The sequence below is a fragment of the Uranotaenia lowii genome, chromosome 1, assembly GCF_029784155.1.
Source record: "Uranotaenia lowii strain MFRU-FL chromosome 1, ASM2978415v1, whole genome shotgun sequence".
Classification (NCBI taxonomy): domain Eukaryota; kingdom Metazoa; phylum Arthropoda; class Insecta; order Diptera; family Culicidae; genus Uranotaenia; species Uranotaenia lowii.
This window is the reverse complement of record NC_073691.1, coordinates 46241079-46255280: the sequence shown is the minus strand read 5'-3', so window position 1 is coordinate 46255280 and position 14202 is coordinate 46241079. Positions and strand designations below refer to the sequence as shown.

The 14202-nt window shown below is 42.7% G+C and overlaps 2 protein-coding genes across 2 annotated transcripts; both read left to right on the top strand.

Annotated features, from left to right (window-relative positions):
- Positions 1-84: 84 nt before the first annotated feature.
- Positions 85-813, top strand: LOC129759737 (uncharacterized). Its single transcript, XM_055757259.1, has one exon. The coding sequence runs from the start codon at positions 85-87 to the stop codon at positions 811-813; it is 729 nt and encodes a 242-aa protein (XP_055613234.1).
- A 4102-nt stretch (positions 814-4915) lies between these two features.
- On the top strand, positions 4916-8188 carry LOC129739515 (transcription factor grauzone-like). The gene is made up of 4 exons (XM_055730997.1): positions 4916-5207; positions 5269-5456; positions 6036-7824; positions 7892-8188. The coding sequence occupies exons 1-4, from the start codon at positions 5076-5078 to the stop codon at positions 8054-8056; spliced, it is 2274 nt and encodes a 757-aa protein (XP_055586972.1). The 5' UTR covers positions 4916-5075; the 3' UTR covers positions 8057-8188.
- The last annotated feature ends 6014 nt before the right edge of the window (positions 8189-14202 follow it).

Genomic DNA, 14202 nt, shown 5'->3' with positions numbered 1-14202 from the left:
TTTCAACATAACAGTGAAAAAGAGTGAAAAAGTGGTACCCTAGCTGGAACTGTAAGAATAGCCAGTGTAGATTAGTTTGTGATCATGCGTGACCTACGTGAACTGTACAAGCTGGAAAGCAACCTGTGTCGTACTTTTGAAACAGTGCGTCATTTCATCGCGAATGCAAACTCAAGTGTCATTACCAGTGAACTGATCGGTGTACGTCTAGAACGGCTAGAAGATGCGTTCAAGCAGTTCCAGCTAGTGCGTACGGAAATTGAGCTGCAGACCGACGCCGAAGTGACCGGTGTTGATGATCCTGAGCAGGAGCTGGCGCTGATGAACGCACGGGCCGACGAAGATGCGAGCATTGCGATGGAGAAGGAAAACGATTTTTGCAACCTCAAAGGTGAACTACTCCGCCTTCTGTCTTTAACAAGTGGATCAGATCATGTAGCGAAGAAATCAAGCACAAGCATTAGTGAACCTTTAGAAACAACAGCGAGTTTGGCGAGGGTTAAATTGCCTGAAATACGTCTGCCAACCTTCAATGGAGACATCAACTTTTGGGTAACATTCAGAGATTCGTTCCACAGTCTTATACATTCGAGCGATCAGCTGACGGCGATGGATAAGTTTTTCTACCTCCGCTCCGCCCTCACAGGAGAAGCTTTGCAGGAGGTTAGCTCAGTCGAGATGACTGCAGCTAACTACGACGTGGCATGGGCTGCATTGAAAAGGCGATACGAAAATCGTAAGCTTATCGTTAAAAATTACATTAATGCACTTTTCAACGTTGAAGTAATTCGGAAAGAAAGCTACGATGGGTAAACAAACTCATCAGTGAGTTCGAAAAGAACATTCTCATGCTGGAGAAAGTGGGCGAAAACACCGAAGGCTGGAGTACTCTACTGTCACATATGGTTTGCGCTCGGCTGGACCCGTTGACTCTGCGCCACTGGGAAACACATCACAATTCTCGAGAGGTGCCGAAGTTTCGACAGTTGATGTGCTTTCTCAGAGATCACTGTGCAATTCTACAAACCCTCGCGCACCAGGAAACCAATTCTACAAATATGCAGGACAGACGACCGAGGTTTGGAGTCAGCCATCCTTCAAGTGTAGAATCTTCAAGCGAATGTCTATTTTGTGGTGGAAACTTTCATTCTGTTTTTCGGTGCCTGAGATTTTTGAAGCTGACAGTCGAAGAACGCAGTGAGCTAGTGTTGAAAGCTCGACTGTGCCTTAATTGCTTATCACCCGGTCACATGGCTCGCGTCTGTAGCAGAGGCTCGTGTCATCATTGTGGATCGCGTCACCATTCGTTGCTGCATTCAGACCCTTCATCCTCCGTCTCGCAAACTCTTGAGAACCCCCAGCAGTCAGTGCCGCAAGCTCAACAACTCCAACAACAATTGCCTCCACCTTCCCAACCGATACCATCCACAAGCCATCATTCCAACCCTCAAATCTCATCCTCGTTTGCCGCCACACAAATGCCAAAAAAACCCACAGACTTCTCCAGAAGATTCCAACACACAAATGTACTTTGCACACAAACACACACTCCAACACGCCAAGTTTTGCTGTCAACTGCCATTGTGCGTGTCCAAGATCAAGCTGGAAACTTCCGGTTAGCCAGAGCCTTGTTAGATTCTGGTTCACAGTTCTGTTTCATGACAACGAGCTTCAGCAAACGTTTGAAACTTCGAAGTTCCTCAGATTTCCTCACCGTCCAGGGCATCGGTGGTTCTACAGCGGTGTCACAAAAGCAGGTGATGGCGTCAGTTTTTCCTCGTTGTTCGGGAATTTCATCATACCGTTCATCGATGTCGTTCTTCGTACTTCCTGAGCTAACAGCGACCCTCCCAGCCGGTCGTGTTCGATGCAAGTCGTGGACTTTGCCAGATGGTGTGATACTTGCCGATCCCAACTTCAATCACCCAGGGAAGATTGACCTCATAATTGGCGCTCAATTCTTTTTCGATTGTCTGTGTGATGGTCGATTCAAGATTTCTGAAGACGGTCCCAGCCTCCAGAACACCGTTTTTGGCTGGATTATAGCTGGCACAGTGCCAGATTCGAGGGATCGCCGTCCATTGATAGTCACAGCGTGTCCAGCTGTTTCAGTAAATAATAAAAGCATTTCCTCTACTAACGATATGGTCCGATTTGGCGGCCGGCGACAATGGGCACCAAAAACGCAAGAGAGGAAGCACCGGATGAACCACAGAAGTCAACACTCGTTTTCAAAAATGAAATCAGAACCGTTTTACCACCAGCTTGGTACGTCAAATCCATTATTCTACCTGATAAATTGCTTCCGTTCCTGTTCGTCGTTTATGCGATCGTTGATGTTCATTCTGTCGCTAAGCTTTTTGGGCCAACGCTGCGACTTTTGTTTTGATCCAACGAAGAGACATCATAGGTTCGTCGCTGCCTCCGCATCAACGAATCTGATCTTCCCAGGGTTTGGCCAATTGTTCCCAGAGAACATCGTTCGTGAGATCCAGAATAAACGCAGCACAGATAACTCTCCAGCTACGATCAGCCTAGTCGTGCAGATTCTTCGTTCCATCCATTGCAATAGGGTAAACAGACAACGCTAGTCTGAGCAGAGTTCCAGCACCAAAGCCTTCAGGGGTGACGCGGTTGCGATCGGACGGGTCGGACCTGTCACCCCACCGCTAACCTTCGTTAAGTTGCGGATCGTCGTGCTGGAACTCCCTATCCAGTAATCACCATGAGCCAGTCTAACGAAGCAGCAACGGCAGCGGCCAACGTTTTAATCCCATCATCATCATCTTCAAGTCATCAGGGCTTCCGGTGTCGACCGGTAGCGTGTCATACAGTTCTGTATTTGTTCATCAGTTGCTAAGTTGCAACCAGACAAAGCAAGTCTGTCCTGAGATCCAGCTCTAAAGCAATCGGGGGTGACGCGGTCACGATCGGACGGGTCGGACCTGTCACCCCACTGCAACCATCCGATAAGTACCCTTCAAATCCAACGTCCAATTCGGACATTGACTCGTTTCTTCTCTCAGGTTGCGGTGCGTCATGCTGAGATCTCCCGTTCTGTTTACAAGTTGCAGTCAGCGCAGCAACACCCATCCAGTCCAGCATGTAGTCATGAAAGAGTCCTTCAAAGTTTTTTGAAATTCGTAATATTTCAAGGCGGCCGGTATGTTCGCACAAAAATTATTCATCGACGTTTTGGGTGTACTCGCGCCACACCAAATTTCGCCACATCAATTGCGCGCACCCCCTTTGTTGAGCCTAAAATACTTTTGGTCATTTTCATCGTTTGGAGACCGAATATCCGCACAAAGCGGAGAAGAAAACACTCACTCGCTAGCTTACATTCAACGCGCGCAGTTATCCTTTTATCAGAGCAAACGCACCAATAAGTGAGTATACGCGGCCCGGTTTTGCTCATTTCAGCGGACCGGTTTTGGGATACACACTCTTTCGCGCACCGGGCGGTAGCAGAATAGTCCTATTTGCCGCTAGTAGTATTCGTGTCGCAATTCAGGGCGTTTCACTAACACTTTTTCATTTTGGGAACATTAACCTCAAAAACGACCGTGTTCGTCGGTCGGCTGCTCGATTTTTGCACTGGAATTTTTTGGAGGTTAATTGTCCCGTTCTCGTCCGTACACGCCAGTGAGACGCCAGTTAATGTGCGTGAGAAATGTCAAAAACAACTCTATTATTTTTAAATTTAGCATTGCACTGAGAAAACTTTTGAAGAAAATCTTAATCTTAAATTAATACGGACCGAGTAAATTTTCGAAGTCGTCCACCAAACGGCTCTTCTTATGTTACATGATCATTTTTGGTCATAAAATACGATGCTTCGAGTTTGTTTATCTGAAATTGAGTGAGAGAGTCCTGAACAATATAAAATACAAAATGAATAACTCACCATCAGAACCAGCAATTGCACTTTCTCGTTCAATTCCTGGATAAACCCGAAAAAATGTAACGAAATTGCTAATTCAACTGGTTATTAAAAAAATCCATCCACAATTTTAATCTCATACACATTTTTTCTTAAAATGAATATCAACAAACATACACACGCTGCGACGTCGTTTGTTTAATTCTGCTTAAATCTTTAACTTCTTTTTTCTGTCCAACGTGCTGACTGAAATAGTTGCTGTTCCGAAAAACTGGGTCCCATTAGTTGCAAACTTATTGAGAGACCTCGTTTCGAAAGCCGAATTGGTAGGGACAGTAATGGAATGCCACCCATACGGTTGGATACAAAAATCCTGCACAGCGCACTGGTCTCGATTATTATTACTCCGAGAAAAATCCTTGAAGCTTCACTCAAGGTTGTGAAAGTCAGTAAAATGTTTACTACACGGAATGCACAATCAAAATTTTCAGAAAGCAATCGTCGGACTTGAAGGGCTTTTCGGAAATATTTCATGGAATTAGTTTTTGCGCAATAAAAAAAAGTTTCCGCTTTCCGTTCGTTTGTTTAATTCTGCTTAAAACGGTAGAATTTTTTCAGTGCATGTTTGATCTCGCCCCTTTCTAGTGAGCAAATTTGGTGATTTTGTCGGTCCCGACGGCAACGGCCCTATTTTGCTCACCTTCATACTAACCCCCGGTGCGGTATGGAAGTGATTAAACTCGTGAGCATTTTCACTTTGCTCGCGATTGCTGCGGATGCCCTCATTATTGCATCCCAGTCGGTTGAAATAAACCCAGTTATTTTAATTAGCGATATTCATATGTGTTTCAATATATGGGATTAAGTGGCAAAACAGTGAATTTTTAGTAAATCCGAAACACTTAGATTCCGTCGAAACAAAGACAAAAAAGACAAGTAAATTGAATAAAAATGGTTTTTTCATCTAATACTTTTATTTATTATTTTAATTTATTTTGTCCTACTTTTTTCCAACTGTTTGAGAAACACTGCAAAATCAAACTACATCGCCATATCTTTCGCACTGGGGATAAATACAGTCGAAAAAGAAAAATCTTTGTTTTGATTTTCCGCGGAGTTCGTCGCGCTGGTTCAGTTTTTCTCGGATAAATCGTGTAAACCTAAGTTTTCCTGCATTCCCGTTCCGAAAAAAATGTCCTCCAAGCCGCTGGAAAGCTGCTTCACCTGCCTGCGCCGAACCGACCACTTCCTGGAAATCACCGGTCCCGACACGGTCAGCGGCGACAACGTTTCCGAGGTGTTTACCCAGCATTTTTGGTTCACGGTAAATGGGTTGCGAATTTTTATGGAAAATTAACAAATTTAAGATTAAATTTTGATTTTAGGAAAATGAGTACCACAACCAGATTCTCTGCACCAGCTGCTGGGAGAAGATTGACGAGTTTCACAAATTTTACTGCGAAGTGGAACGGGTCAGACCGCGCGTTGCCCAGGTCAAGGAGGAAAAAGTTGACATTGAGGAAGATGAATTCAGGGAATCGCTGCTGGTGGGCGAGGACATCTCCGAGGAAGGGTAAGTTGGGATTTCTGGGTAATTTTTGGAAAAGTAGTACAAGCTTGTGAATTATTGTGGTAAATTTGTTCGGACTTTGTTTCCCGACAGAAACATGAAATGGCCACTTCGAGACTCTGCGGAAGTTTCGGAACAACCGTGGCTTTTAAAACCAAAACAAATCGTAGAGCTTTCCGAATTCATTCAAATCACCTCAGAATGGTCTACCTGGTTGAAAATGATCGATTTACAGTCCAAGTTAGCCACTTTACTCGAAATGAGCGATGAATTCTGTCCGGTTGATTCGAACTTTTTTTAAACGATTTCTTTTTTTTTTGCGCGTACACAACATCGTTTAAAAAAAGGATCCAATGTACAGTATTTCTCAAATTTAAAAAGTTTGTTTAAAAAAGGTTTTTAAACAATAATATAAAAATAAAATCGACGATTTTATCAACAGTTGTCGTTCCCTTTAAAACAAAAACGATCAGCAATAAATTTTATATTCACACGCCATCTGATCAAACTGCGGATCGCACCTTGTTCATTAGAAAAATGCTTCAAATATGTTTTTTTTATTTAATTTTCTATTTCTTACAGCTTAACATCAACCAGAGTGTTCGTAGATCCAATTTGTAAAATAGAAGATATCAAAGATGAGTCGGGTCCGAGCAACCTAACGGATAAACTGCCAAACGTAGTTCAGAGTGGACTGGACGAAGGTGAACATGCTGTGGTTGATGACCCTGAAGATGAAGAAGCATCTGATCACGACGACGCTGGTGAGGAATTCCTCCAAGAATCCGAACCGTCTGATTCCTCGTCGTCCAACGAGGAGTCTGAGTCGGATTCTGAATCGGATTTGCCGCTGGCAAAACGAATGGCTCGGAAAAGAGACGCCGGGAAAAAGTTGTTGACTAAAATGGTGACAACGGTCAAAAGAAGGCGTCGGAGGGGTGGAACACGTCAGGAAAGAAAGGAGAAGAAGGACAACGACGAGTTGAATCAGTTTATTCGAGAGCACATGGACATCACGTGCCATCGATGTGCCGAGGAAGGCAATGGAAATGAGGAAACGTTTGAGTCATTTTACAGGCTGAGGGTTCATTTTAAAAATGTTCACAATACTTATGGGTACGTTCATTGTTGCAACAAAAAGTGGCCAACGAAGACGGGATTGGCGGAACATTTGAAGAATCATGAACCGAACAAGGATGATACCAGTCGGTGTGTGGAGTGCAATTGTATTTTCAAGGATAAAAACAGCTATGCCAATCACATGTTCCTGGTACATACGCCGGAGAACGAGAAACAGTTCAAATGTAACAGATGTGTGAAGGCTTTCGCGGCTCAGGAACTGCTCAACAGTCACCTGACCTGGCACGATAATGTGGAAAAGAAGAATCACTATTGCGGTATTTGTGACAAATATTTGGTCAGCGCCAGGAATCTCGAAAATCATAATCTCAATCATCACTCCTTTGGGGAAGGAGCGTCGGCACCAGACCAGGCTTCCACTTTGCCTTCGAATGAGATGGAACAAACGGTTCAAAGCGAGGCCCCTGCCAAGCCGAAACGAACGGCGGCCGATCTGGAACGGGAAGACGATCTGATCAAGCAGTTTGTGTCTCTCAACTGCTCCAAGTGTGACTTCGTAGGAGATACTTTCAACAAACTCTCGTACCACGCGTTCAAAGCACATGGGATGAATTCTCACCCTTTAATATGTTGTGACAGGAAGTTCGGAAAAAGGCAACGTCTCTACGAACACGTGTTAAAACACCTGAACCCGGATCACTTCAAGTGTGACATCTGCGGCAAAACCTACTCGGACAGTTCCGGGTTGCAGATCCACAAGTGGTGGATGCATACACCAGCCTCGGAACGACCCTTCAAATGCGACATTTGTGGAGCCTCCTTCATGAAGGACTATCTCCTCAAACAGCACACCAACTGGCACGTGAACAAAGTACGCAGAACCCATTATTGCGAAATTTGCGACAAAGCCTATTCCAACGCCATCCAGCTGAAAGGTCATCAACAAAAGAAGCACGGCGCCGTTTCCGACTGGGTTTGTGATATTTGCGCCCGAGGATTCTCGCACCGAGCCGCCCTCGAAGAACACCGGCTGAAACACTCCGAGGAGGGGCTCCAAAGTCTGAAGATGCAGTGCGAAAAATGCCAAAAGTGGCTCATCAACAAGAAGAGCTACCTCAGGCACCGGCGACGATGCTACGACACCACCGGTCCGGTAACGTGCGACATTTGCGGAAAGGTTTCCATCAACGAGGTGGCCCTGATGGGCCACAAGAACTTCCACCACTCGAACCGGGCCCTGTTCACCTGCTCGTTTTGCGGGAAGGTTTCCAAAACCCAGCTGCGTCATAAAGTAAGTCAATTCTGTTGTTTAAAATATTTTAAAATTAAGTAGGTACTAATTTTTAACACCCAAACAGGAACACGAGGCGACGCACACCGGAGCGATCCTGTACCAGTGCCCGTGGTGTCCGCGGACCTCCAATTCCAGCTCCAACATGTACAGCCACAAGAAGGTGGCCCATCCGGAGCTGTGGGCCGAGCAGGTGGCGCAGAAAAATAGCAGACGGGGCTTGAGCAAATAGAGGTACATAAAGGTAAGTAGGTCACTAAGTTCATAGTTTAGAATTAAGGAATCGATTCTTATAGCAATTTAAATTTATGTTGGTTTACATTTGGAAAGTATATATGTAAAGGTATATTTTAAAGCCTGGCTATTATCACTTGAGAAATTGTAGAGAAATCCGTCACTAAAGAGGGTATTCACTTTGGCACACGAAACCAAAAAAAAAACTGTTTGAAATTTCATGTGACTTATGAGAAACAGTGAATAGATTGTATTTCTGGTTGAGAAAATGATTCGGATTGAGACTTCCGTTCCGAACAAAAAAAAAAACTATTATAAAGGATTGAGAGTTCCGCTTTTGAAAAACATTGATATTGTGGAAATTGGTGTGGCTAATAAAGTGTTAGCTCTTAGAACACAGAGTCCAGTGGAATGAGACTGATTAACAGACAGAGCTTCCGCTAATTGAGAGATTGCTTGTAAGAAAGTGGTAATGAAAAAACTAAGCCGTCAATAAAACTACCTTGTTGCAGCATTTTGCTCATTGAAAAACAGGCTCTGTGAATTGCGATTTCTGCTTGTGAAAAAACTGATCTAGTTTGGTAGTTGGACTTCTCAAGTAGGTTGAGATTAATAAAAAAAAATAGACAGTTACTGCGTATTGAGACTACTGTTGATTTAAGGTCATATACATTAGGGTGGCAATGGACGTATAAGAAAAATTTCATCAACGAATTTCGAAAACAGACCATATACATTAGAGTGCCCCAAATGACCCGACTTTTGAAAAAGTTATGCGCTGCAAGCTAAAATTGATCCTAGGCCTAGTATAAGATCTCATGCCAAATTTGGGCCAGATCGGATCACGGGAAGGGGTCGCTCAACGAGCCTGAAGTTTGTATGGGATTTTGAGACATTTTGTTCGGGAGAAACATGAAATACCAGTTTTTCAGCAATAACTTTGGTTCCCGTCGGCCGATTTCTTTCAAAAACGGGTTTTCTTAAAGCCTAAATTATGAAAAACATTTCATCCGAAGACTGCATATCGATAAGTGTTAAGACAAAAAAGTTATTGGACTTCCAAAATGGGCTAACTTTTTTTACGGTGGTATTCATCACTGCTAATGAGGCGTCAATAAGTTCGACCGCCCCGACTCATTTACAGTGATGAATACCATCCTTAAAAAAGTTAGCCCATTTTGGAAGCCTAATAACTTTTTTGTCTTAACTCTTATCGATATGCAGTCTTCGGATGAAATGTTTTTCATAATTTAGGCTTTAAGAAAACCCGTTTTTGAAAGAAATCGGCCGACGGGAACCAAAGTTATTGCTGAAAAACTTGTTTTTCATGTTTCTCCCGAATAAAATGTCTCAAAATCCCATACAAACTTCAGGCTCGTTGAGCGACCCCTTCCCGTGATCCGATCTGGCCCAAATTTGGCATGAGATCTAGTATTAGGCCTAGGATCAATTTTAGCCTGCAGCGTATAACATTTCACAGGTTTTGAATTTCCCATACAAATTTGGGGCAGTCTAATATACATTTTGTAGATTGGCTCAAAACACTAACCTGTGCAAAATTTCAGCTCAATCGGACTTGATTTAGGGCGGCTTCAAAGCGCCCAGTTTCGATTTTTCCCCCTTAAAATCACCAAAGGGGAGAATCAAAGTTTTGAGTTGGATGTCAAATGACTCTTAAATCAAAAAAATTTCACTAAGGTGGTTCAGTCATTTGTCATAAAAGGCCGGTCCGCTGCCATGGTCTTAAGAATTATTTGAAAAAAAAAAAAATAAAATAAAAAATAAAAATTGGATTCCAGAATAATTCTAAAAACACACCTATTCGAAAAAAAATTTTATTTAACTGAAAAATTAAAAATGAAAAAAACGACAAAAATGTTAAGACTGACTAAAATGGCAAAAAAAAAAACAAAAATGATTAAATAGATCCAAACGACAAAAATCACAAAAATGACGAAAAAAAGATAAAAATTACAAATAAAAAAAAACGTGTTAGTTCCAGAAAAATCCCTAAATGGGCCGTGAGAAGTAAAACAAAACTTTTGAAGTTGGAACCGGGGGACCTCCTCTGAAAGTTGAGATACTTTGACATGAAATCTGAGACCTGAGACCTGGAACATGAGGTATGATACATTAAACATGAGAGAACTGAGACCAGAGATCTGAGCTCTTATAGGCACGGAAACTGAGAGTTAAGATCTGAAAACTGAGACCTTCAGACATGAGACATGCGATCTGAGACCTGAAACTTGAGACCGGAGACCTGAGAACTGAAACCTGAGACATGAGACCTGAAACCTGATAAGGGAGAAATTAAAGAAGTGAGAAATGGGACGTGAGGAGTAAGAAGCTGGAAGTGAGACGTTAGAAGTGAAAAATGAGCCGTGAGAAGTGCGAGGTGAGACGTGAGCAAAGAGAAGCGAGTCGTGACAAAAGAGAGGTGAGACGTGAAAAGTGCAAAGTGAGAAATAAGAAGTTCTCTTCTCACGTCTCACTTCTTACGGCTCATTTCTCACTACTTTTTCTCACGGCTCACTTCTTACGGCTCATATCTCACATCTCACGGCTCATTTCTCACTTCGTACTCCTCACGATTCATTTTTTCACTTCTCACGATTCATTTTTTCACTTCTCACGATTCATTTTTTCACTTCTCATGTTTCACTTCTTACATCTAACTTCTCTGTTTTCACGCCTCACTTCTCAATAAAGCATTACTCATCTCTAACTGTCTCTAAACGTCTCTTGTCTCAGGTTTCAGGTCTCAGGTATCAAGTCTCATGTCTCAGGTCTCATGTTAGACCCATTCTGTCAGGTTTCAGGTCTCACTTTTCAAGTCTCTGAGCTAAGATTCTACCAGTTTCAAAAAATTCTAAATTTTTTCCTTTGAAAATGACTTTTTTTTATTTTCGAAGTATTCCGTCTCACGACATACAGTGTCGGACAATAGAATAGGACCGCTCTAATGCAAAATATTCAAATCACCTTTAAACTGCCAATTTAAATATAATAATATGCGACACCTAGCAGCAAGCACTTATTGTAGTATGCCAACTTTGTATACTGCACGTTTGTTGCAATCAAAGCAACCCGTTTGTTCTACTCGACCAGAAAGCTGTCAGAGGGTGGAAAAAGTCGCGTCTTAAAATAAGACCAGCTCATCGGTTCTGCTGATCCGGCGTTCTAGATTTGACGAAAAGGTTTTTTTTTTTTTTTTTATTTATAACTAGTTTATTAAAGGCCTTTTACTTTTACAAAGTTTAAATGTGCCGAGGGTATTCGTTTCACTGGTTAGTAAGGAAGGGGGCCGTAATAGTCGCGGCGACTCAACAGTTAGAAAAAAAAAAAACTTTAAACAAGGAAAAAGGAAGGGGTTTATAGGGGTTATTCTTCAGTATCAGTTTTCCATTAGGGTCCGGTGGTGGCCTCCTTTAGCTGTGGTTTCGGTAGCTACGGTTTGCATGGTATCGGTTTCCAACCTTCTGGCCAGCCTTCTTCAGGAATGTGTCGAACCCGTTGGATGAGAGGTAGTACTAATAAATAAACAAAACAGACATTAAATGAAGAACACACAAGGGGAGAGTTTACGTGGGTAAGCGGACTAAACGACCAAGTCAGACAGCTTGAGATATTTGTAAATTGGGAACAAATATCCAAAATCTAAGTTTGCCAGAATGTCTCGAATTGGAACCCCAGGTAATCTACCTCGGGCCCTAAGGGTATCCAGTAGCCAAGCCCTCGTTTGACCATACCTTTCACACGTCCATACAACATGATCGATGTCGTGGTAGCCATCCCCACAAACGCAAACATTGGTTGCAGCGAGATCAATACGAAACAAGTGCGCGTCAAGCCAGCAGTGATTTGACATGAGCCGAGAAATCACGCGAATGAAGTCGCGACTCAAGTTAAAATGCTTAAACCATGCCTTCGTCGGAACCTTAGGGATAATCGTATGGAGCCAACGTCCCTTTGTGCCATTGTCCCAGCTAGACTGCCAAGCGTTAATCGCTAAAGTGCGAGGTATTGAAAAATATTCATTGTAAGTTATTATCCTCTCAAAGATTTCACCTTGTAACGCGCCCACCTTAGCCAATGAGTCCGCCTTCTCATTGCCTTGTATAAGACAATGAGACGGGATCCAAGCTAAGGTAATCCTATACGAATTTTCGATCAGAGCGCCCAATTTCCAGCAAAAAATGGGAAGAGCGCTTCATCAGTTTCATCGATCGAATTGCCTCAACGGAGCTGAGACTATCCGAATAGATGAAATAGTGGTCTGCGGGCAGTGTGCGAATGTGTTTCAAGGTGCAGCAAATAGCGGCTAGTTCAGCAGTGTAAACGGAGCATGGCTCTCGAAGCTTGAACGAAGCTTCAAAGCCCTCATTATACACTGCGAAGCCAGTCGCATTGTCGATTCTAGAACCATCAGTAAAGAACATTTTTTAGGATCAATTTCACGTACTTTTGAAGCAAAGATTGAAGGAATAATGTTGGGTCGGACGTGATCTGGTATTCCACGGATGTCAGCGGTCATGGACAGATCGAATCTTATCAAGGAACTGCTACTCGGGTAAAAGTGACTCGTGTCCGAATTTTATAAAGAAGGATTTATTTCTAATTGACTAAAAGTTTTATAATTATTTACATATGTTACTTGCGGATTAATATTCATAAGCCTTTCCAAATTTTCTATCACCAAAGGATTCATAGTTTCACTTCGAATTAGGAAACGTAGCGATAAATCGAAGAACCGATTTTTCAACGGCATTATTCCCGCCAGTACTTCGAGACACATCGTATGTGTCGACTGCATACAACCCATGGCAATACGCAAACAACGATACTGTATTCGTTCTAGTTTAATCAAGTGGGTTTGCGCGGCGGACCCAAAGCAAAAGCTTCCGTATTCTATGACCGACAGTATCGTTGTTTGGTATAACCTGATGAGGTCCTGTGGATGAGCACCCCACCAGGTTCCAGTAATCGTTCGAAGAAAATTGATTCTCTTTTGGCATTTTTGAGTCAAGTACCTAATATGTTTTCCCCAGAGGCATTTAGAGTCGAACCAGACACCCAAATATTTAAAACTAAGAGATTGAGTTAGAGTTCTACCCATCATAAGGAGCTCTATTTGAGGAGGGGAATGCTTCCTTGAAAAAACTACTAACTCGGTTTTACTAGGCGAAAACTCGATGCCTAGATTCCTGGCCCAATGTGATAAATTATTTAGAGTTTCTTGTAGCGGAGGTTTTATTTGAGTCTCTGTTTTACCTGTGAAATGAACAACACAGTCATCCGCAAGCTGTCTTAGCGTGCAATTTTGTGCCATACAAGCATCGATTTCTCGGACATAAAAGTTGTATAGCAGGGGGCTTAAACATGAGCCTTGGGGTAGACCCATGTAACTAATTCGTTCAACTTTGGTTTCTCCATGGCTAAAATGCATGATTTTTTCAGACAACAGGTTATATAGAAAATTGTTCAAAATTGGTGAAAGTCCGCAAGAGTTAAGATTACTATATAGCACTTCTATGGACACCGAATCGAATGCCCCTTTGATGTCCAGAAATACTGCCCCCATCTGCTCTTTTTGGGCAAACGCCAATTGAATGTCTGATGAATGTAATGCTAGACAGTCGTTCGTACCCTTGCCTCTACGGAATCCAAATTGTGTACTTGACAACAGATTGTTTGATTCAACCCATTTATCCAGCCGAAAGAGAATCATTTTTTCGAGCAATTTCCGGAAACACGAGAGCATTGCAATCGGCCTATACGAGTTGTAATCAGAAACTGGTTTTCCCGGTTTTTGGATGGCGATGACTTTCACTTGTCTCCAGTCTTGCGGAACAAAGTTCAGCTCCAAACACTTATTGAATAAATTCAATAGACGTTTTTTAGCGGAATCTGGCAGATTCTTCAACAAGTTGAATTTGATTCTGTCCAGTCCGGGAGCTGAATTGTTGCAGGACCAGAGCGCAAGTGAAAGTTCGACCATCGAGAATTTATCCTCGGTTTCGGAACTATTCTCACTCTCACAACTCTCGGAACTCGAACTTTCCTCACTTTCGTTCGAGGGAGTGTGATTACGCATGTTTCGTGCTGTTTGCCAAAGTGTGCGCTGTAACTCGCGGTTGCTCA